The following is a 23561-nucleotide window of genomic DNA, read 5'->3' as shown; positions in this document are numbered from 1 at the left end:
TGAAGACAATGAGCTGTTTTTCACATGTGTTTGAATGTTTTTCAAGTGTCTTTTGGGAGTCCACATAAAGTTTATCCTTTCTATGAGAGGAGAAATTAGGTTTGTCTTATTCATTTTGGTATATATTTAGATAGTTGATAATTTAATATACAGAATAAGATTAAATAATTCCAAGGGAGTATTTATTATAAAATTAAAGCATAACAGGCTGACTTTAGATCCCAATGAAACTAAAAAATATGAGTGATAAGTGAACAGCTGAAAAGGAATAGTGGTAGTGACTTGATGAGCCCAGTATAGATTCTAGGAAAAAAGCTCTGTTAAGGAGATGCACACAAGTCATGTTAGGATAATGACTATAAGGAAGATTTGGGTTGGGCACTTATGGCAGTATTGTTCCCAAATAAGAGTTTAGATAGTGGTTTTGCTAAGTAGAAAATGTGAGAAATGTGATGGAGAAAGAAAGAAGAATATGAGTCTAGGGAAGGGAGGTCTGTTGCTAAATGCACTATATGACAAGAAGACTGATGGAACAGTCTCCCAGAGGAATTGGGAGGGGATGTTTCAATAATGGTGAACAGATTTTCCTTATATGGTAACAGGAACACTGCTATAGATAAATTTAAGGAAAGTTGTGGTGTTTTTTTTTCTAATTACAATTTGATTAATTTTTCTTTTATTTTAAAAGATAGGGCTCTTGATATTATTTATAAATCTGTGTTCTTTTTCAAGAATAATTTTGAGATTGTTTTATTTATTTGCCATTTCAAAGTAATCTTTGCCTTTTTGGGGATATTCTTATTTGGACTAATAAAGTTAAAAATGGTTTAGTGTGAAATATATTTATTGATACTCCCATTAGAAATAACACATATGAAGAAAAAATATCTTTCATTTGTACAGATAATTTCTACGTTACGTGGGGAGCCCAACATAATTCAGGAACAAGGTCAGTCCCAGGACAACCTTTGCCTCCCCATGGAAAACCACTTGGAAAACTAAATTCTTCAGATCTTAAGGATGTTATTAAAAAGGTATTATATGAATCATGAATTTGAATTGGGATTTGATTATGATTAAAGCCATTTTCAAAATATTTGTTGCCAGCTTTCTGAGGGCATGAAGTGAAAGATCTTAGAACAGGAGAAACTGGTTTGTGAAGAAACACAGAAGACAGCCCAGTGTGTCAGATCTAACCAGAAGCACATGTACTTACACAGATAAGTCTAAAATTGCTAAGATACATGCTGGGAAAAGGTATCTGAGGTTGGAACTATTAAAAAGACTTAATATTAATTGGGAAATACCACTGTTAATATACTACTAACAGTTAATGTACTATTAACTGCTCATCCTAGAGCAGTGGTCTTAGCCTTTAGTGAGCATTAGAATCACTTTGAGTACTAGAAAATATTGATGACTGGATCCCATCGTGGGAAGTCTGATTCAATAGGTGCTAATCTGAACTTAAAAAAAATCAGAAAAGAATCCAAATTTTTGATGAGCTCCTAAATGATATTGATGTTGCTGTTTCACTGAAACTTTTAACAGCACTGTCCTACAGAGTGTTTTTTTTTATATTAATTGTAATAAGAAGCAACCATATTGCATATGATTGCTTCAAAGATTAATATTTGTATGGAAGTTAGTATGGATTTTATACCAAGAAAAGCTTTTCATGGTCTGGTAAACTGATTTATTTGACTGGAATGGGTATTGCAGTTTGGGAATATGCGGATGTTGTTAAATGTGCGAAAGTTGTCCTCTCTCTCTCCCTTCCCTCTATCAGTGGCTTCTGGCAGGGCATACTACCTCTTTATAGGCTTTTGATTTGTATCCGAGCAGTACATAAAAATGAGGGTTCACAAAATATTTTCATTTAGGCACTGTGTTTTGAGAGTTTGGAAATTGTCTTATACTCTGTGCACACTGACTTCATGGCTTTCGTTCTGTTGTTTAGTCGCTCACTCGTGTCCGACTCTTTGCATCCCCATGGACTGCAGCACGCCAGGCTGTGCTTCACCATCTTCTGGAGCTTACTCAAACTCGTGTCCACTGAGTCAGTGATACCATCCAACCATCTCATCCTCTACTGTCCCCTTTTCCTCCTGCCTTCGATCAGCATCAGGGTCTTTTCTGATAAGTCGGCTCTTCACATTAGGTGATGAAAGTATTGGAGTTTCAGCTTCAGCATCAGTCCTTCCAGTGAACACCCAGGACTGATCTCCTTTAGGATGGACTGGTTGGATCTCCTTGCAGTGGGACTCTCAAGAGTCTTCTCCAATACCACAATTGAAAAGTATCAATTCCTCGGGCTCAGCTTTCTTTATTGCCCAACTCACACATCCGTATGTGACTACTGGAAAACCCATAGCTTTGGCTACATGGGTCTTTGTTAGCAAAGTAATGTCTTTGCTTTTTAATATGCTGTTTGGGTTTGTCATAGCTTTTCTTCCAAGGAGCAAGTGTCTTTTAATTTCATGGCTACAGTCACCATCTGTAGTGAATTTGGAGCCCAAGAAAATAGTCTCTCACTGTTTCCATTGTTTCCCCGTCTATTTGCAATGAAATGATGGGACCAGATGCCATGATCTTAGCTTTTTAAAGGTTGAATTTTAAGCCAACTTTTTCACTCTCCTCTTTCACCTCCATCAAGAGGCTCTTCCTCTTCACTTTCTGCCGTTAGGGTGGTATCATCTTCATATCTGAGGTAATTGATATTTCTCCCAGCAATCTTGATTCCAGCTTGTGCTTCATCCAGCCCTGCGTTTCACATGATGTACTCTGCATACAACTTTAATAAGCAGGGTAACAATATACAGCCTTGATGTACTCCTTTCGCAATTTGGAACTAGTCTATTGTTCCGTGCCCAGTTCTAACTGTTGCCTCTTGACCTGTATACAGGTTTCTTAGGAGGCAGGTGAGGAGGTCTGGTGTTACCAACGTCTTGAAGAAATTTCCAGTTTGTTGTGATCCACACAGTCAAAGGCTTTAGTGTATTCAATGAAGCAGAAGTAGTTGTTTTTCTGGAACTCCCTTGCTTTTTCTATGATACAGTGGATGTTGGCAGTTTGATCACTGGTTGCTCTGCATTTTGTAAATTCATCTTGAACATATTTAAGTTCTCAGTTCATGTACTGGTGAAGCCTGGCTTGGAGAATTTGAGCATTACTTTGTTAGCGTGTGAGATGAGTACAATTGTGCGGTAGCTTGAGCATTCTTTGGCATTTCCTTTCTTTGGGATTGGAATGAAAACTGACCTTTTCCATTCCTGTGGCCACTGCTGAGTTTTCCAAATTTGCTGGCATGTTGAGTGCAACACTTTTATAGCATCATCTTTTAGTATTTGACATAGCTCAACTGGAATTCCATCACCTCCACTAGCTTTGTTCATTGTGATGCTTCTTAAGGCCCACTTGACTTCACATTCCAGGATGTCTGGCTCTAGGTGAGTGATCACACCATCGTGTTTATCTGGGTCATGAAGATCTTTTTTGTATAGTTTCTTCTCTGTATTCTTGCTACCTCTTTTTAATATCTTCTGTTTCTCTTAGGTCCATACTGTTTCTGTCCTTTATTGTGCCCATCTTTGCATGAAATGTTCCCTCGGTAACAAGTGGCAAAAATTGGATAGTTTGAAGTCTTTATACAACCTGCTTATCTTACACTGCTTTTTACTAGTTATATTAAAGATATTCAAAAGTAACTGACTGTTGTGGACTCATGCACTTGTTTGACATCATGTAAATTTTTCCTTAGAAAGTGCCATGAAGCTGGATTATTGAATAGATAAAAGAGTGTGAGACAACACATATTTACTTAACCTCTTTTCTTGAGTGCACCAAAAATAAAATATCTTAATCTAGATCATTAATAATTTGTTATATAATTGAGACTTACGTTAATTATATAATATTGTTTGGGGTTTTTTTTTAAAGGGCCTTATTCATTATGGACGAGATAACCAGAATTTAGATATTTTGCTTTTCCAAGAAGTCCTGGAATATATGTCTAGAATTGACAGAGTGCTGAGTGTTCCTGGAGGTTCACTTCTGCTAGCAGGACGCAGCGGTGTGGGTCGTCGGACCATCACTTCCTTAGTCAGTCACATGCATGGAGCAGTGCTGTTTTCACCAAAGATTTCCAGGGGATATGAACTGAAGCATTTCAAGAATGATCTCAAACATGTAAGTGCCTCACAGTCTTTTACTTTATTTGGTTTTAAATCCTAATTATTTATTATTCTAAAAGGCTTTAATGGCCTTTAAGTCTCTGATATACAATATAGTCTTTATTTTATTTTTATGATTGTTTTCTTCATGATTTTGCAAAATTATGATTTTAGCTCTCAGTACCTCAGATTATGGGATGTTATATGGCTTGGTAAGATAAACAAAAAGTAGAATTTAAGACATATGTGGGTGTATTTAAAAATAATCCTCTAGCTTTTAATGTTCTAGCCATAAAACAATTAAATGTTCTCCCAGTAGTATTTATGAACTGAATTTACTTTCCAAACTATATTTTGATTACTCAATAAAGTATCAGTCAGTAAAAATAACTTAGTTTACCTACGGAATGAACATTTTTACCAGTATTTGCCAAAAAATGGTTAATGGTTTCCGGAATGTGCTTTCTCTTTGTGCAGGTGCTACATCTTGCCGGTATTGAAGCCCAGCAGGCAGTTTTACTTCTTGAGGATTACCAGTTTGTACATCCTACATTTCTGGAGATGATCAATAGCCTTTTGTCTTCAGGCAAGTGAATGGGTTTTATTTGAAGAAAAATAAATAATGTAAATATTATTCAAGTGAAGTTATCTTATATGAAATTATGTTTCAGAAAATATTTGGCATAGCTTCTACTAAAGTGATAGAAGGTTAAACATTAAATATGCTCAGAGCAGGAGAACTGAGCAATCCTGTTTTTATGAAACCAAGAGGTTGTGGAATTATATAAAAATGATGATTAAATATCGATATCAGTAAATACACTGAATAATTTGCCTTCTTGTACACTTTTGGTGGGACTGTTAGATAATATATATAACCTTTTGGGAAAGTTATCAACCAGTATTTATTTTAAAAATGTGCTATACCCTTTGATATAAACATTATATTAAATTATAGAAATTTAGTTTGTAGAAATAAAAGAACTGTAAAGAAATATGTAAGAAATAAGAAATATCCTAGAACCTCACTGTCCATCATTAGTGGAATAATTTAATTATTGTAATATGGCCTTAAATATGGCTATATAATAGCAGATGTATTTCAGATATATTAGATCTCATATTTCTTGAATTGTGGTATACTCTTGTCTCTGGAGCCAGCTTATCTTTTCGGTGAGTCCCTGAGGAAAATACCTGCAGTTTCCTATATTTCTCCTTTCCTGCAGACTTTATGGTGGTTATTAGAGTCTGCTTGTAATGTATAATTGTTGTTAGTAGAATTAGTGCGAGATAGCTTTGTTTTGGGTCTTTCATGGTAGCTCAATCGGTAGATAATCTGCCTGCAATGTGGAAGACCTGGGTTCGAAGATCCCCTGGAGGAGGGTATGGCAACCCACTCCAGTATTCTTGCCTGGAATCCCCCCGTGGACAGAGGAGCCTGGTAGGCTGCAGTCCATGGGGTCACAAAGAGTCAGACACAACTGAGCAACTAAGCATGGCACAGCTTGGCTTTGAACTTGGACCAAGAGTGTTTTGGTACTTAAGTATAAAGTAAACTTTGTTAAATCTAGTTTCAGCTCTCTTAGTTGCTCCACTCCAGGGACTGAGGACAAATTTACATGATACTCTTGTTCCACTGTGGTTTTATATAATACATGTTTTTAATCCTGCTACGTAGACTCTGCATGAAGTAGTCTTTTTGTTTTCAGAATTTAATAGCTTTGGTTGAAGAAAAAATTTTGTTTGTAAAGTAAGGTGTCTACACCTTAGTGCCCAAATGAGAAAGACTCTAGTTAGACAAGTAGAACATCAACTTTTGTCAAAGTGGAGGTAATGGTATAGTGAAAGTACTAGGCCTCTCTTGTAAATAACCTATTTTTTTTTAGGGATTCCCTGATAACTCAGTTGGTAAAGAATCTGCCTGCAATGCGGGAGACCCTGGTTTGATTCCTGGGTCAGGAAAATCCCCTGGAAAAGGGAAAGGCTACTCACTCCAGTATTCTGGCCTGGGGAATCCCATGGATAGTACAGGGGTCGCAAAGACTGAGCGACTTTCACTTTCACTTCATGTTGATTTTTAAAGTTCTTATTTCTGCATATTGCTTAACTTGTCACTAGATGGCGACTTTGTTCCTTTTGGCTGATGTAAAGTAGTAGGCCAGATATTCAGGGTTTTTGTTTTAATTTGTGAAAGCAAACATTCAGATAAGCATTAACCCAGTACTTATTATATGATAAATTGGTCTTTATTATCAACATGTAACAGCAAAAATAATAAACTTAAATTTTGGTTGTTAATTTTTCTAACTTTTTTTGGCAAAAATATTTATGTGAAAAACACTTTCAGAGAAAGTACTTAATCGGCCCTTTGGTCTCTTTTCTGTATTTAAAATTCTTATTCTCTATAGAGTATGTAAATAGAACTAACTTTCTTTATTAAATTTAAGGATACAAGGGTATCTTGGTATGGCTCAAATTTATAGAAAGACAGAGCATATTTACACGTATGTGCTTGTGTTTGAATACGTACACGACTGATGGCTGGGTCATGATCTGGTACCTCTGAGATAAGCATAAAGAAAAGTAGTAGTTTAGACTGTGTTGGACTTTTCATGAATGCAGAAAAAAACTTTTCATTTAATCTTACAGTTTCTTGTGAACTACAAATATATTGATTTAATACATATTTATTAAATAACTGGATTTATGGTGGTGAGCAAGCCCTCTATCAAGTTCTTATAGTCTTACCACCTTTATTTGGTTTTCATCATTCTGTTGCATAGTAGCACGCCATGACTAGTTCTCCTGATTTCCAGTAACAAGCTCATTCATTAATTTATTCATTTATTTAACAAGTATTTATGGTTTAGATTCTTTGCCAGGAATGTCCTAAGGTTAACATTGATCATAATTAAATATTTGCCTTCTGGGAATTTAGAATCTAAGTGGGCAGGGAGAAGTAATCCATTTATTATTAAATGATGTGATAAATGCCAAACAGTGATGTTTGGATATTATATTCAAGAGAAAAGAGTACTTTCCCTAACATGTCGGTATTCAGGAAAGGCTCATGGGCGTGGCAGTTGGCAAAGTAGTGTCTTGAGAGTTAAACAATATTTTTAGTGGAAGATTTGGGGCAGAGCAAGACTGTGGTATGATGTATTCCAGGAAGAGGAAATACTTCATTAAAGTTTTAGAACACAAAAAAGTTCACTGAGGTTAGAATACAGAGTCTTGGAAGAGGGTAGAGAAGGACTTGGAAAGGCAGATAGATGAACGGTTAGTGGGAAGAGTTTGAATTTTTTTGAATGAAGGTTACAGGTAATATAGAGGTGATAGGGCTTGCTGGTTTTGGAAACAAAGATTGAATAACATCAGATTATTTAATATAAAAATAGAAGAAGCATCGTGTATGTAAAATGTGTGTTGAATTTAGTGTAATGTAGCTAAATCTCAGAAGAAATATAATGTTCTGCAGGTGAAGTTCCTGGACTCTACACTCTCGAAGAATTAGAGCCCTTGCTCTTGCCTCTTAAAGATCAGGCTTCGCAGGATGGATTTTTTGGACCAGTCTTCAACTACTTCACATATAGTAAGTGCCATAGAACTTATTAATTTAACTGTGCTTCGTGTGAAATAGATGCCATTGAATCTACCTTATTTTCTCTTTAGATTGCAAAGGTATCTTAAATTTTGGGTCCATTTGGTAATTTATATTTTTTTCCTTTTTAAAGAACTTTAGAAAATAGCCGCTAAGTAGACTAAAGGCTAACCTATAATAAAAGCATGTTAAGTAAAATTTTAGGAAAAGGTAGGGATGAAAGTATGGGAATGTCTTTTGGGATATTTACTTTGCTGCTTTTGTTTCCATGTGGTAAACTTAGTACCTATCTTAGAGAGTTAGTGAATTATTTAGATTGTGCCAAATGGCAATTCACTCCAGTACTATTGCTTGGAAAATTCCATGGACAGAGGAGCCTCGTAGGCTACAGTCCATGGGGTCACAAAGAGTCGGATACAACTGAGCGACTTCACATTCTGTTGATGAGATGACTTTTGTTAATGAGATGACCTATGGCCAGCATCTAGGGGTGGAGGCTGGTTGCCAGGGAAACCAACCACATGAGTCCTTCCTCTTTCCCAGGAAGCCACATCAGAAGGCGAGTGATCAGCTAAGCCCTTATTATTGAGTCCTGGTGTGTGGGAGGGGTGGCCTTCCCCCTTCCCGCCCTAGACTCACATAATACAGAACATACATTCACTCCATCAGCCCAGGCCCCTCACTGCTCTCAGCTTTCTGCTCCATGTCACCTCTTCTTAATCTTTTTTTGTAAAGAAAACGTCTAGATTTATAGAAAAGTTGCAAAGATGGTCGGGTGAGTCCCTGTGTAGCCTTCACCCAGCTTCCCCTCATGTTAGCATCCTACTGTAACAGCTGCAATACATTTGTCTGGCAGCGAAATTAACGTTGGTTCAGTGCTATTGGCTTCCCTTGTGTCTCAGCTGGTAAATAATCCGCCTGGAATGCGGGAGACCTAGGTTCCATCCCTGAGTTGCGAAGATCTCCTGGAGAAGGGAAAGGCTACCAGCTCCAGTGTTCTGGCCTGGAGAATTCCATGGATCTCTTTAAGAAAATTAGAGATACTAATGGAACATTTCATGCAAAGATGGGCTCAATAAAGGACAGAAATGGTCTGGACCTAACAGAAGAAGAAGATATTAAGAAGAGGTGGCAAGAATACATGGAAGAACTGTACAAAAAAGATCTTCACGACCCAGATAATCATGATGATGTGATCACTAATCTAGAGCCAGACATCCTGGAATGTGAAGTCAAGTGGGCCTTAGAAAGCCTCACTACGAACAAAGCTAGTGGAGGTGATGGAATTCCAGTTGAGCTGTTTCAAATCCTGAAAGATGATGCTGTGAAAGTGCTGCACTCAATATGCCAGCAAGTTTGGAAACCTCAGCAGTGGCCACAGGACTGGAAAAGGTCAGTTTTCATTCCAATTCCAAAGAAAATGCCAAAGAATGTTCAAACTACCACACAGTTGCACTCATCTCACACGCTAGTAAAATAATGCTCAAAATTCTCCAAGCCAGACTTCAGCAATACGTGAACCGTGAACTCCCTGATGTTCAAGCTGGTTTTAGAAAAGGCAGAGGAACCAGAGATCAAATTGCCAACATCCGCTGGATCATGGAAAAAGCAAGAGAGTTCCAGAAAAACATCTATTTCTGCTTTATTGACTATGCTAAAGCCTTTGACTGTGTGGATCACAAGAAACTGTGGAAAATTCTGAAAGAGATGGGAATACCAGACCACCTAACCTGCCTCTTGAGAAATCTGTATGCAGGTCAGGAAGCAACAGTTAGAACTGGACATGGAACAACAGACTGGTTCCAGATAGGAAAAGGAGGATGTCAAGGCTGTATATTGTCACTCTGCTTATTTAACTTATATGCAGAGTACATCATGAGAAATGCTGGATTGGAAGGAACACAAGCTGGAATCAAGATTGCTGGGAGAAATATCAATAACCTCAAATACGCAGATGACGCCACCCTTATGGCAGAAAGTGAAGAGGAGCTAAAAAACCTCTTGATGAAAGTGAAAGAGGAGAGTGAAAAAGTTGGCTTAAAGCTCAACATTCAGAAAATGAAGATCATGGCATCCAGTCCCATCACTTCATGGGAAATAGATGGGGAAACAATAGAAACAGTGTCAGACTTTATTTTTTGGGGGGCTCCAAAATCACTGCAGATGGTGACTGCAGCCATGAAATTAAAAGACGCTTACTCCTTGGAAGAAAGTTATGACCAACCTAGATAGTATATTCAAAAGCAGAGACATTACTTTGCCGACTAAGGTCCGTCTAATCAAGGCTATGGTTTTCCCAGTGGTCATGTATGGATGTGAGAGTTGGACTGTGAAGAAGGCTGAGCGCCGAAGAATTGATGCTTTTTATCTGTGGTGTTGGAGAAGACTCTTGAGAGTCCCTTGGACTGCAAGGAGATCCAACCAGTCCATTCTGAAGGAGATCAACCCTGGGATTTCTTTGGAAGGAATGATGCTAAAGCTGAAACTCCAGTACTTTGGCCACCTCATGCGAAGTGTTGACTCATTGGAAAAGACTGTGATGCTGGGAGAGATTGGGGGCAGGAGGAGAAGGGGACGACCCAGGATGAGATGGCTGGATGGCATCATGGACTCGATGGACGTGAATCTGAGTGAATTCCAGGAGTTGGTGATGGACAGGGAGGCCTGTCGTGCTCGATTCATGGGGTCGCAAAGAGTCATACACGACTGAGCGACTGAACTGGACTGAACTGTATAGTCCATGGGGTTGTAAGGAGTTGGACACGACTGAGTGACTTTCACTTCACTTCACATTCTGTAGTTTCTTTGAAACTAAAGAAACATATTATTATAGAAGCAGTTTCGTGGACACAGTGGATATCTAAAATTGATAAGGAAAAAATAAGGCAATAGTGACACCACCCAGGCACTGCTATTACAGTGATCATCTTTATTTTTCTGCAAGAACGTTTATTATTGATGGAACAAAGAAAGTTGTTAAACAGCTACCTTCCCTTCTCTCTGTTTTAAGTTTAGAGGGGATTTCTACCACACCTTGAAGAAAGAGATCATCTCAATGCTATTTTAAAACTACTTCAGAACATAGAAAATAAAGGAGAGTTTCTAAATTCATTTTTATGAAGGGAAAATGATATTGACATTGAAACAAGGAAAAATATTTCTCCTAAAAAAATCCAGAGATCAGTTTTGCTTCTGAACATTGAAACAAAAATCCTAAAAAGAAAAATATTACTTAATAGAATCCGGTATGACATTTGAAAAGTAACAGCCGTAGCATATCTTTTTGGGATATTTTATCTCAGCTTGCACAAACAGCACATTCATGTGCATTGCAGGCATGTTCATCCATTCCGTTGTGTTCGACTTTGTGACCCTTTGGACTATAGCCCTCTACGCTTTTCTGTCCATGGGGTTTTTCAGGTGAGAATAGTGGAATGGGTTGCCGTTTCCTCCTCTAGGGTATCTTCCCAAGAGGTGGATCAAAGATGCATCTCTTGTTTCCTGCATTGCACGCAGATTTTTCACTTAGAGTATAATTCTGTTACATAGATTGCTCTTTTGTTAAAGAGCTTCTGCCATCCAATTTCAGAAAATTTTAATTTCATAAAACCGGACCATATATGGATTTCTTCAAATATTGTTATTGTAATATTCCATGACTATATTTATCTTATTTTTTTAGGAGTGCAACAAAACTTGCATATTGTTTTGATAATGGATTCCTCAAATTTAAACTTCATAATAAACTGTGAGAGCAATCCTGCTTTGCATAAGAAGTGCCAGGTGTTGTGGATGGAGGCTTGGTCAGATAGCAGTATGAAGAAAGTAAGTTTAATGTTTAAATATGGAAATAAAAAATAAGCACATTTTGTTTTTAAGACACCAAGGACTTCCCTGGTGGCTCAGATGGTAAAGCGTCTGCTACAATGCGGGAGACCCGGGTTCAATCCCTGGGTTGGGAAGATCTCTGGAGAAGGGAATGGCAACCCACTCCAGTATTCTTGCCTGGAAAATCCCGTGGATGGAGGAGCCTGGTAGGCTATAGTCCATGGGGTCACAAAGAGTCAGACACGGTTGAGCGACTTCAGTTTCACTTTCTTTTTAAGGTTACTAATTGTCACAACTTCCCCTTGGTGTTTATTATAATCCTTAATTGTGGCACTGAGCATCTCTCATATATTTGAAAATAACTGTCTTTTCTTCATACTCTTATACTTGACAGATTAGTTGACTACAGAATGTTAGGTGTAAGATTATGTTCTTAATTAAGGACCACAGAGATATTTATTGTATTTAAAAAATTTTATAAATTTCATTACTTAGTCTGTTATAGACTAGCTTATGATTAAAATATCACAGCAATAATTTTAGCAGTTGTTTCAATTAAAATTTAGGTGCCTTAAGAAAAAATTCTTTCATTGTTATGATATGTGTTTGGAAGGATACAAGTGTAAAGTGTGAACTCAAAAACCATCTCAACTGGAAGCCTTTTACATTGCTTAATTTGAATAAATAATAGTTTTCAATATTGTCTCCTTGAATGATGCTCATATTTCCAATCACTGATTTATTTTTGTATAGTAGATGTGCAAACCATTGCCTATCATGATTTAGAGAAAGGAGCGCAATTTGAGATAATAGACAACATTTTACAGTTGAGATGATCCTTAAAATAGATTTCAGTAAGTAGATAGAGGAAAGTTATTCCAGTCTGAAGAGGCTACATGAACAAGAAGTATTCATTAAGAAGCAGTAATTATTGGATGCTTAATATGTGTCACTCTTTTATATACTGGGGATATAGCAGAGAAAAGAGAGACATAAGTCCCTGCCCTCATGGAGTTTACGTTCTTTTGGGGGATATTTGGAGGGAAGGCTTTCTACAGGAAGAATCTGAAATGAGAGCAGGCCTGCTGATTTGAGGCCCAGTTCATTAGTAACAGAGTGATCAAGGTGGAGAGTGGTTGCAGATGAGGTTGGGGGATTAAGAGAACAGTTAGGGTGGGGCTTTGGATGCTACTATAAGGATTTCAACTTTTCTGGAAACCAGTAAGGGACTCCTTGGAGGCTTGTGAGCAAAACTTTTCTGACGTTTTATGGGATTACACTGGCTTCTGTTTGAAAATAGACTGTAGAAGACCAGGAGGAAGCAGTTATAAAGCTATTGCAGTAATCTTGGTGAAAGACAAGGATGACTTGCTCTCAGGGTATAGTGGTAGAGGTGGTGAGAACTGGTAGATACTGGTATGTTTTGCAGTAGAAATGATAGGGTTTGCTGACAGATTGTAATAAGTTATTAGGGGAAGTGAGGAGTTGAGGATACCTGCCAGTCTGTTGGCTTGAGCTCCTAGAAAGACTGGAATACCTGTCAGTTGAAGGGAGACTATGAGAGGAAGATTTTGAGAAGAGAAGATGAAGCTTTCAGTTTTAGATCTATTAAATAAGAGGTGTGTCGGACATCTGAGTTGGAAGATTGAGAAGTTCAGCGGAAAAGGTCAGGCATACAGGCAAAATTATGGGAATTATCAGAGTTTAAGTGGCATTTAAAGCTTTGAGAACAAATACTACTGAAGGAGTGAATGTTGGCAGAAAGGGAAGAGATCCAAAGGTTGACCCTTGGGGCACTTTCAGCATTAAAAGGCTGAGATGAACAGGAACCAGCAAAGGATACTGAGAAGGAACCGGTAGGGAAATAGGAAACAGGAGTTGTGAGTACAAGTGAAGCCTGGAAACCAAGTGAAAACAGCATTCTGAAGGAGCAAGGAAGGATGAACTGTGACACATGGAAGTCCATGAAGGCTGGAAACTGATCATTGGGTTTAGCATCTTGTGTCCCTTAGTGACTTTAATGAAGCAGTTTCAGTTAGTAGTGGAAAAAAATACTGTATTGAAATGTGTTTTGGAAAGAATGAGAAGAGTGGAGAGTGAATATAGTCACCTCTTTTGAAGAGTTTTGTTATAAAGTGGAAGATAAAATGGATCAGTAACTGCAGGAAGTGGGAATAAAATAGTTTTTTCTTTAAAAAAATTTTTTAAGTTGGGCTAAACTGGAGCATGCTCATATGCCATTGGGAATGCAAGAAAGGAAACAAAACATGTATTTTATATGAAAGGGGGCGAATTGGTAGAGCAGTGTCCTTGGGTCTAGACACCATATGGGTCTACTACACACATGGAAGGATTGAGGACAAGCCTTTGCTTGGGCTTCCCTGTGGCTCAGCTGGTAAAGAATTTGCCAGCAATGCAGGAGACCTGGGTTTGATCCCTGGGTTGGGAAGATCTCCTGGAGAAGGGAAAGGCTGCCTACTCCAGTATTCTGGCCTGGAGAATTCCACGGACTGTATAGTCCATGGGGTCGCAAAGAGTCGGACACAGCAGAGCGACTCTCACTTCACTTTGCTTGGAGAATGGAAGTGTCATCTGTAGCAACAGGAAAGGAAGCAGAGTACAGGGGTCTGGGTCCACGCAGGTGGGCAGGAGTAGCATTGGGAAGTTTTAGACACTTCTGGTTGTTTCTGTTTTCCAAGTGAAATCAGAACTAAGATTAATCACTTGAGAGAAAAGTTGAGGAAAGAGATTTTGGAATCTTGAAGAGATGTAAGAGGATGTGCAAAATAGTTTTGGAAGAGGGAAGGAGTGAAAGGCTTAGGAGAGTGGAGTATGACAGTAATAGCTAGATAGCATTACGGGTTCACATGAGGCTAGTGATGGTAAAGTTCAGCTGAGGCCATTCAGTATAGTTGGGTGCTTTTTCTCCAGTCACATGTGCACTCAGGGTTACAGACCTGCAATAGTGGTGACTTGCATTTAAGCAGGATTGGGGCTTTGCTTTGCTGCTTGAGTGTGTGCCAAAGAATGTTCAAACTACCACACAATTGCACTCATCTCACATGCTAGCAAAGAAATGCTCAAAATTCTGCAGGTAAGGCTTCAACAGTACGTGAACCGTGAACTTCCAGATGTACCAGCTGGATTTAGAAAAGGCAGAGGAACCAGAGATCAAATTGCCAACATCTGCTGTATCATCAAAAAAGCAGGAGAGTTCCAGAAAAACATCTACTTCTTTTTACTGATTACGCCAAAGCCTTTGACTGTGTAGATCACAACAAGCTGTAGAAAATTCTTCAAGAGATGGGATTACCAGACCACCTGACCTCCCTCCTGAGAAATCTGTATGCAGGTCAGGAAGCAAAAGTTAGAACCGGACATGGAACAACAGACTGGTTCCAAATAGGGAAAGGAGTACATCAAGGCGGTATACTATCACCCTGCTTATTTAACTTATATGCAGAGTACATTATGCAAAATTCCAGGCTGGATGAAGCACAAGCTGGAATCAGGATTGCTGGGAGAAATATTAATGACCTCAGATATGCAGATGGCCCCACCCTGATGGCAGAAAGTGAAGAGGAACTAAAGAGCCTCTTGATGAAAGTGAACTGCTACTGCTGCTACTGCTAAGTTGCTTCAGTCGTGTCCGACTCTGTGCGACCCCATAGATGGCAGCCGACCAGGCTCCCCCGTCCCTGGGATTCTCCAGGCAAGAACACTGGGGTGGGTTGCCATTTCCTTCTCCAATGCATGAAAGTGAAAAGTGAAAGTGAAGTCGCTCAGTTGTGTCTGACTTTGTGACCCCATGGACTGCAGCCTACCAGGCTCCTCCATCCATGGGATTTTCCAGGCAAGAGTACTGGAGTGGGTTGCTGTTGCTTTCTCCGGATGAAGGTGAAAGGAGAGTGAAAAAGCTGGCTTAAAACTCAACATTCAAAAAGCTAAGTTCATGGCAAATAGTTGGGGAAGCAATGGAAACCGTGAGAGACTTTATTTTTTGGGCTTCAAAATCACTGCAGGTGGTGACTCTAGCCATGAAATTAAAAGACACTTGCTCCTTGGAAGAAAACCTATGACCAACCTAGACAGCATATTAAAAAGCAGAGACATTACTTTGCCAACAAAGGCCCATCTAGTCAAAGCTATGGTTTTTCCAGTAGTCATGTGCCGGGGTCCACCCCCGGTGGATCCAGGGTAGTTTGAAGAGGGGACAGCGTCGACGTCCTAGGAAAGAACTATTTAATTAGAAATATAAAGAGAGGTTAGGAAAGAATAGTGTAGTAGGAAAATAAGTAGAGTAAAGAGGCTGAATAACTTGGTTTACGTGGAAAACCAATAAAACTCCAAGACAAAGAGTTTGCACCACCTATGTAGGCCGCAGGCGTCTTCCCGTTCTCCCAAAGGAGAGGAGACACAAAGGCCTCCCTGGTCAGATCTTAGAAGCCCCGGCAAAATTAGTAGGCTTGGTGAGCCTCCACGCTCCAGATGGGAATTCAGCCAGAAAAGAAGAGAACGAGCAAAGACCACATGGGGGAAACCAGTCTTTCCAGGAACTGGTCCGTTTCTTTATTTTTCAGGTCCACTTTTATACTTTTAGTTATACATAGAGATAAATGTAAGAAACAGAGTCATGCAGGGTCAGCTGCTCCGACCTTTATCTAAAGACAGTGTTGTCGGCATATCTTTGTTCTTACAAGGGTCTTACATTTGTTTTACAATATCTTCTGGTCTGGAGACCGATTAACATTTTATGGCCTCACCTTTCTTTCTATTGATAAAGGTTAATTGATCAGAAAACTTGTTTCCCCTTAAGATCTATTTAGTCTTAAGATAGTGATAAAGTTACATTTTTACATAGCAAGGACACGATGATTTATAACAAAGAGGAGGATCTATAACAAAAGAGAAAATTCATTAACTCAAAAGTCTAGTATTGCTAACATCAAAATTACTATATTTCTTTTTCTACATTCCAATTACATTGATTAACATACTCCTAGGTGCCTAAGGATATGGAGGCCTGGTGGCAATCATTAGCTCAGCAATGAAACCCTTCACAAACATGATTTTTATCTTTAGAAAAACCCTATGCTAACTAAGACTTTCAAAATACTCCAAACTCTCTGTGCTGTTTATGGTTGAGAGGTTGTAAACAATCATGTACATGGTAGCAAGAGTGTGGATAAACCTGTCACACAAGCTAGTCTGCCAGCAGAGAGGTTTATGGACTGAAACACCCTTGTCACGCCCAGGAGATTTATTAATTGGAGTCCTAAGTTAACTCCTTTTCAGAGAGAGGTGGTGGGGGATAACCCCCAGTATAATGTCAGAAGAGTAGGCGAAAAGCACAATGCAGTAAGACAGGCAGACTCTGGTTTTGGGGCAGATGCACGAGCAGATCCAGCGAGGCTCCCTTAAGGCCAGACTCGCTTTTGCCTTTCGGGCCCCTTAACCTCATGACCTTTGCCACGGGCGGGACTCCTTGTGCTGGCTCCCAGCAGTCATGTATAAATGTGAGAGTTGGACTATAGAAAGAAAGCTGAGCGCAGAAAAATTGATGCTTTTGAAATATGGTATTGGGGAAGACTCTTGAGAGTCCCTTAGACTGCAAGGAGATCCAACCGGTCCATCCTAAAAAAAATCAGTCCTGAATATTCATTGGAAGGACTGATGCTGAAGCTGAAGCTCCAATACTTTGGTCACTTGATGTGAAGAACTGACTCATTGGAAAAGACCCTGATGCTGGGAAAGATTGAAGGCAGGAGGAGAAGAGGACGACAGAGGATGAGATGGTTGGATGGCATCACCGATTCGATGGACATGAGTTTGAGCAAGCTCCAGGAGTTGGTGATGGACAGGGAGGCCTGGCATGCTGCAGTCCATGGGGTCGCAAAGAGTTGGACATGACTGAACGACTGAAATAACTGACTGAGTACGACAAAGTAGGGGAAGGCCAAGGAAACTGAGGAGTTATGGTAGGAAGATGGTGAATGACAGTATAAAGGTTGTTGAATGAATAGACTGTAGGTCTTGGTGAAATTTGAGGATTGTTTGCATTGCAAAAGGAATGAGCTGGTTAGACAGGAATGTAATGGTAAAAGAGGGGGATGTTTGCAAGTGAGATTATGAAATGATTGCAGTTATTGTTAATGACAAGGTATTAGGATGTGACCATTTGACATGGTAGGGGAGAGTGGCTGGGAAAAAGGTGATAGATAACAGAAGGAGAAGAATTCAAGGAATTGAGAGGTCAAGATATTAGTAAGAATGAATAGTGTTAATATACTCATTCAACTCCAAAGTGCTATTTTTATCTCCTGGAGGTAGAGTGGAAGCAAAGTGGAATGTGGTTGAAAACAGGCAAGAAAACTTTTCTAACGTGGGATATTATTTAGGGATAGATTCTTTCCCACCCCTCCCAGCTTTATTGAGGTGTAATTGACACATAAAAATTGTATGTGTTTAAGGTGTACATCATGTTATTTTTGTTTATTTTATGTTGTGAAATGATTAGCACAATCAAGCTATCCTAAAATACTCTATCCTAAGGGATAGAGTATTTTAAAGAAAGTGAGTTTCCAAAGAAATGTTCTTTGATTTAAAAGTGTGTATTTAAAATATTCTCTCAGTTGCTTCAGTATATGTTCAGAAATCAGTGAAAATATTTGAGAAAAAAATTTTCTTTGGCTCAAGAATCATGGCACTTTGAAACACTCCGCTAGTTGAGGGATCTTAACGTTTTATTCAGTCTGAGAAGAAAAAGATGTTTTTTGACCTAATTACCTGGATTACTTGCCCTTGTTCTTATTAGGCATGTGAACTGTATCAGGTGAAATAAGTTGGAGGTTTTTGGCTTAATTTTAAAATTTTGGAGTTCTACTTAGTTTTTGTTCCCCAGAAATAGGGTTTAAAAATTTTTTTATATAGTTTAATATCTGTTCATTACTTAGTTTTCTTATTTGTGGTAATGGCAAAAGCCTTGCTATTACTAGACAATAGATAGTTTTTAGCATTATCAATTATGTTGATATCAATTATGACATTATTTTTATTTATTTTTCCTTATTTCTCATTTAAGAAATCTAAGAATCCTTCCTGTTCCTTTATGTCATGAAGGCATTTTGTTAGTCTGATACAAATAAAACATTTGATTTTATTACTTTGTGATTTTTAAATGGTATCTCTGATTATTTTCTAATTCAATCAAAATTGTTAGTTTCTTCATTTCATAAAGTCTAATCATTTTTCAAGTGAGATGTTGAAGCTTTTCCTGAGTGCTATTAATTTCCAGTCAATGGTTGATATATGTGTCAAAGCATCAACTAGAAAATGTTTTCTGAAGACTGATATACCGTTTTTTTTTCTTAGTCTGGAAGGAATCCTAGAAGAAAAGTCCAACTGATACTTTTTATGTGTTACATTAAGTGTTTTTTACATCTGATACTGGATTTACTTAAACATTTTTCATACTGAATTGAAGTTTAAAGAAATGCTCTTCCTGTTTTAGATACCTGAAATGTTACTCAGTGAAATGGGTGGTGAAGAAAGATATGGTGACAAAAAAAGAAAAGAAGAAAAGAAAAAGAAATCAGGTAGTATTTTGATGAAATTGATTTTACCGGGCTTTTATTGATGAAATAATTGCCGTTTTCTAATGTCATAAGGTAAGCAGGGTCAGTAATGAAGAGCCTTCCACATCATGTTACGGAAGGAATTTGGATTCTGACTTCTTAGTGATTTGGGATAATTGACAGGTTTTTGTTAGAGATGTAACGAGAGTCTTGTTTTAGAAAGAGAAGTCTCTGCATCTACCTGTTTTTTCAGATATTAGAAATAGATTGGTATACAGAGAAACAGGGGTTCTATAGACCAGTATATGGGTTGCCATTTCCTTCTCCAGTGTAGAAGGCTATTGCCTTCTAATCTAAGAGGAAGGAATGGACTTGGGTGGTATTAGGAGGTAATCTAAAGAGGATTTGGTTATATAATGGCTGCTGTATGCAAGGAAGAAGAAGGATGCAAGAATATTTCTCAGGGTTCTGCTTGGAACAATTTATTAGAAGTTGATTTTGTTTACTGGGGTAGAGAATACAGAAGGGAATAGGTTGAGACAACAAGAGAGAGAGAATGTGTTTGGTCATGTATATATCAGCTTCCCAGGTGGCTCAAGTAATAAAGAATCTGCCAGCCGGTGTAGGTGATGTGGTTTGATCCCTGGGTCAGGAAGATCCCCTGGAGAGAAAATGGCAACCCACTCCAATATTCTTACCTGGAAAATTCCATGGACAGAGGAGCCTGGCGGGCTACTACTGTCCACGGGTTTGCAAAGAGTTGAACATGACTGAGCACACATGTATATTGAAGCTAACGAGAGCTTGTTCTTAATTTTTTGACTTTTGAAGCCCTGTTTCTTCCCATGTACATAGGAGGGAATAGGTGTTATTTGATTTGGTATATCTTTTCCACTCATACAGCTTTTAGTAAGCTTACTTTTAGGCTACCTGTTATGTAGTCCCAATTAATTGACATGGGAAACTGTAGATTTATCTTTCTTGCAGCAATAAAACTTGTCAGGGGAAATACAGGGAAAGGTATATACATACAGTTGAAGTGTAGAGACCACTGGAAAAAATAATGCAAAATAATAAGAATAATGAAAGCGATGCATGGATACCTAGGAATACCTGTTCACCTTTAAGCAAATATATCATCTCATAATTTCATTGAGTAGAAAAAGATATAGTTAAATTTATTTTCTGTAATTCTTAATGGACCATACTTACATTGTCATCTTTTTTTCCTCTTTATAGTTGATCCTGATTTTCTAAAATCTTTTTTATTAATCCATGAGTCTTGTAAAGCATATGGTGCTACACCAAGCCGATATATGACCTTTTTACGTGTATATTCTGCCATTAGTAGCAGCAAGAAAGAGGAATTATTAAAAAGACAAAGTCATTTGCAGGTACATTATTGGTGATCTAAAATTATTTTATTTATGTGTAAGGGACAAGGATTATGTAAATCACAATGCCATAAATGAATATTGTACTGTATTAAGTATCCTGGAAAACTGTCCCACCTAGCTATATTGCCCATTAGCTTATAGTAGTGGTTTTGTTTTTTTTTTTGGTTGAATAATTATTTCTTTACTTCACTATGCATGTTATTTGTGTGCTTTTGATAGCTTATTGTGCTGGTTTTAAATGTCTTTTTCACATGAACTTATTTTAGAAATCAAAAGTGCCTATTATTAATTAAAATATAATATATGATATGTTTTATAGTAGACTTTATAATTATATTTTATAAACATTCTTAAAAGTATATTTTATTATATTTATTTCATTATTATGTATAATTTATTATATTCTGATTTATGTCACTTAGTTCATTTGGAACTCTTTGTATTTCTATAATTGTAGAGCTTCAGCTTAAGTGTGCTGTTAGAATGCTAACCTCAGATTCTGTCAGAGAGCATTCTGTCTCCAGAGTTCTTGCTTCTCTTTGTAAGGGTAGGAAACCAGGAACATTAATTGACAGTTATCTTTATCCTTCTTTCTACTGATTTACTTTCATTTATATTAAGCCACTAACTGTACATGCTTTGAAAAGTTAATTTCCTGATTTAGTTCTCTATTGTATTTGAGGTAAATTTACTGAGTTATAGCTTTATTGGGTCAATGTCTTGTGTACGTTAGATGAAATGCTAATGTAAAGAACCAGCATGATGCCTGTCCTCTGTACTGGGTGCTCAATAAATACTGTTTGAAGTGAAGTGAAGTGAAGTCGCTAAGTCATGTCTGACTCTTTGCGACCCCATGGAGTGTAGCCTACCAGGCTCCTTGGTCCAAGGGATTTTCCATGCAAGAGTACTGGAGTGGGTTGCCATTTCCTTCTCCAGGGGATCTTCCCGACCCAGGGATCGAACCCAGGTCTCCCACATTGTAGGCAGAAGCTTTACCGTCTGAGCCACCAAGTTTACATTCCCTTTTTTTGCCATTGCTATCTTTCTTCTGATTCGTTTTGTGACAAAAATGCAATTGTATTGAAGAACAGAGAGAATATTTTTCATGTTCATTCCTTGGATTATTGATGGACAGTGGAGTGGAGTGTTAAAATGGCCAGACCAGGGTCACCTACCCACCCCGCCCCGCTGCCCAAAGAATAGCCAAAGCATTTGGAGTGATTGCTAACCAGCACCCTATGTAAGGCAGTCTCTTGTAAAATAGTTGGATAATGGACAAACAAAACCAAGGCATGTCCAATATAAAAAGAGTGGTCCCTGAGGTCCTTTTGTTCAGTTAATGAGACTGAAAAATTAGAAAGGTTTACTGAGTATTTTTTTCTTTCTATTTTCTTTCCTGTCTAATGCAGTTGAGTAAAACCCCACTGGTTAAGCTAATTAATATATGTTAATGTATTCAGCTTTACTGTGATGCTTTAAGATCCATTTTCCTCTAAAGCCTTTGTGGAGTCTTTTTCTACATCTTAATGGGTAAAAAGTTGACTAAATTGTTATAATTAGCAATAAGAAAAAACCCAAGTTCACTTGCAGATGTGGTATTTGTACACATTTATATATTTTTCATTCATTCTTATAGACTTTGTTTACCCTATGTATATAAAATTCCTTTTCTTTTAATATTGTCAGTCTCTTCTATTAATGTAGGCTGGTGTATCTAAACTAAATGAAGCTAAAGCTCTTGTGGCTGAATTGAACAGAACAGCTGGAGAACAAAGTGTATTACTTAAAACTAAGCAAGACGAAGCAGATGCTGCTCTTCAGGAGATCACAGTATCAATGCAGGTAACATTTAGAAGAAGCACAGAGATGCAAACAATAGGAAGGCCATTTATACCTGGTTGTGGTTCAGTGTGAAAAATAATGATTTTACTTAAATGGATTTAAAAAGTATCGCTTGTCTATATTGAGTAGATTGATAGTGTTGTGTACTTGAACTTTTGGAAAGAGTGTATTATTTTCCCATATTGTTTAAAATCACAACTGTAGTCTCCTCAGTTGTTCATACACTAATTTATCTAAATCCTATAAATACAAAAGTATAAACATTTTGATTGGTATAGATTTGTCTGTAACTGCTTTAGCTTACCCTCTGTTAGTTAATATTTTATTTTTCTTAATATTATCTCCTTCAGGCTTCAAGCCTGTTTTTGATATTCTTAGGATTTATAAAATGTCTTTATTTATTCTATTTATACTTTCATGATATTTTTAATATTTTGTATCTTCTTTTTACATTGCCTTTCTTTGGTTGAACCGTCCCAAGGGAGATTTCTCTGCATTCTTTATTGCCAGGGTTTTCTTTTTTTAAAAAAATTATTTTTTTATTGAAGGATAATTGCTTTACAGAGTTTTGCTGTTTTCTGTCAAACCTCAACATGAATCAGCCATAGGTACACATATATCCCCTCCCTTTTGAGCCATCCCACCCCTCTAGGTAGATACAGAGCCCTGTTTTAAGTTTCCTGAGCCATACAGCAAATTCCCGTTGGCTATCTATTTTACATGTGGAAATGTAAGTTTCCACGTTACTCTTGCCCTACATCTCACCCTCTCCTCCCCTCTCCTCGTGTCCATAAGTCTGTTCTCTATGTCTCCTTCTCCATTGCTGCCCTGTAAGTAAATTCTTCAGTACCATTTTTCTAGATTCCATATATATGTGTTTGGACTTCCTAGTGGCTCAGACGGTAAAGTATCTGTCTACAATGCGGGAGACCTGGGTTCGATGTCTGGGTCGGGAAGATCCCCTGGAGAAGGAAATGGCAATCCACTCCAGTAGTATCGCTTGGAAAATCCCATGGACAGAGGAGCCTGGTAGGCTGCAGTCCATGGGGTCGCAAAGAGTCGGACACGACTGAGTGACTTCACTCACTCATATATGTGTTAGAACACGATATTCATCTTTCTCTTTCTGACTCACTTCACTCTGTAT

At 38.0% G+C, this 23561-nt stretch overlaps 1 protein-coding gene across 1 annotated transcript in view; it reads left to right on the top strand.

Annotated features, from left to right (window-relative positions):
* Positions 1 to 23561, top strand: part of DYNC2H1 (dynein cytoplasmic 2 heavy chain 1) — a 376760-nt gene that overhangs the window by 116392 nt on the left and 236807 nt on the right. Inside the window, exons 48-55 of the mRNA XM_052652274.1 lie at positions 904 to 1034; positions 3940 to 4188; positions 4650 to 4758; positions 7651 to 7764; positions 11456 to 11598; positions 19112 to 19196; positions 20415 to 20569; positions 22277 to 22414. Coding sequence (XP_052508234.1) covers positions 904 to 1034; positions 3940 to 4188; positions 4650 to 4758; positions 7651 to 7764; positions 11456 to 11598; positions 19112 to 19196; positions 20415 to 20569; positions 22277 to 22414 — 1124 coding nt within the window. The remainder of the gene's footprint in view (positions 1 to 903; positions 1035 to 3939; positions 4189 to 4649; positions 4759 to 7650; positions 7765 to 11455; positions 11599 to 19111; positions 19197 to 20414; positions 20570 to 22276; positions 22415 to 23561) is intronic.

The sequence above is a fragment of the Budorcas taxicolor genome, chromosome 15 (assembly GCF_023091745.1).
Source record: "Budorcas taxicolor isolate Tak-1 chromosome 15, Takin1.1, whole genome shotgun sequence".
NCBI classification, from domain to species: domain Eukaryota; kingdom Metazoa; phylum Chordata; class Mammalia; order Artiodactyla; family Bovidae; genus Budorcas; species Budorcas taxicolor.
Note: the sequence above shows the minus strand (reverse complement) of the source record. Positions and strands in the feature narration are given on the sequence as shown.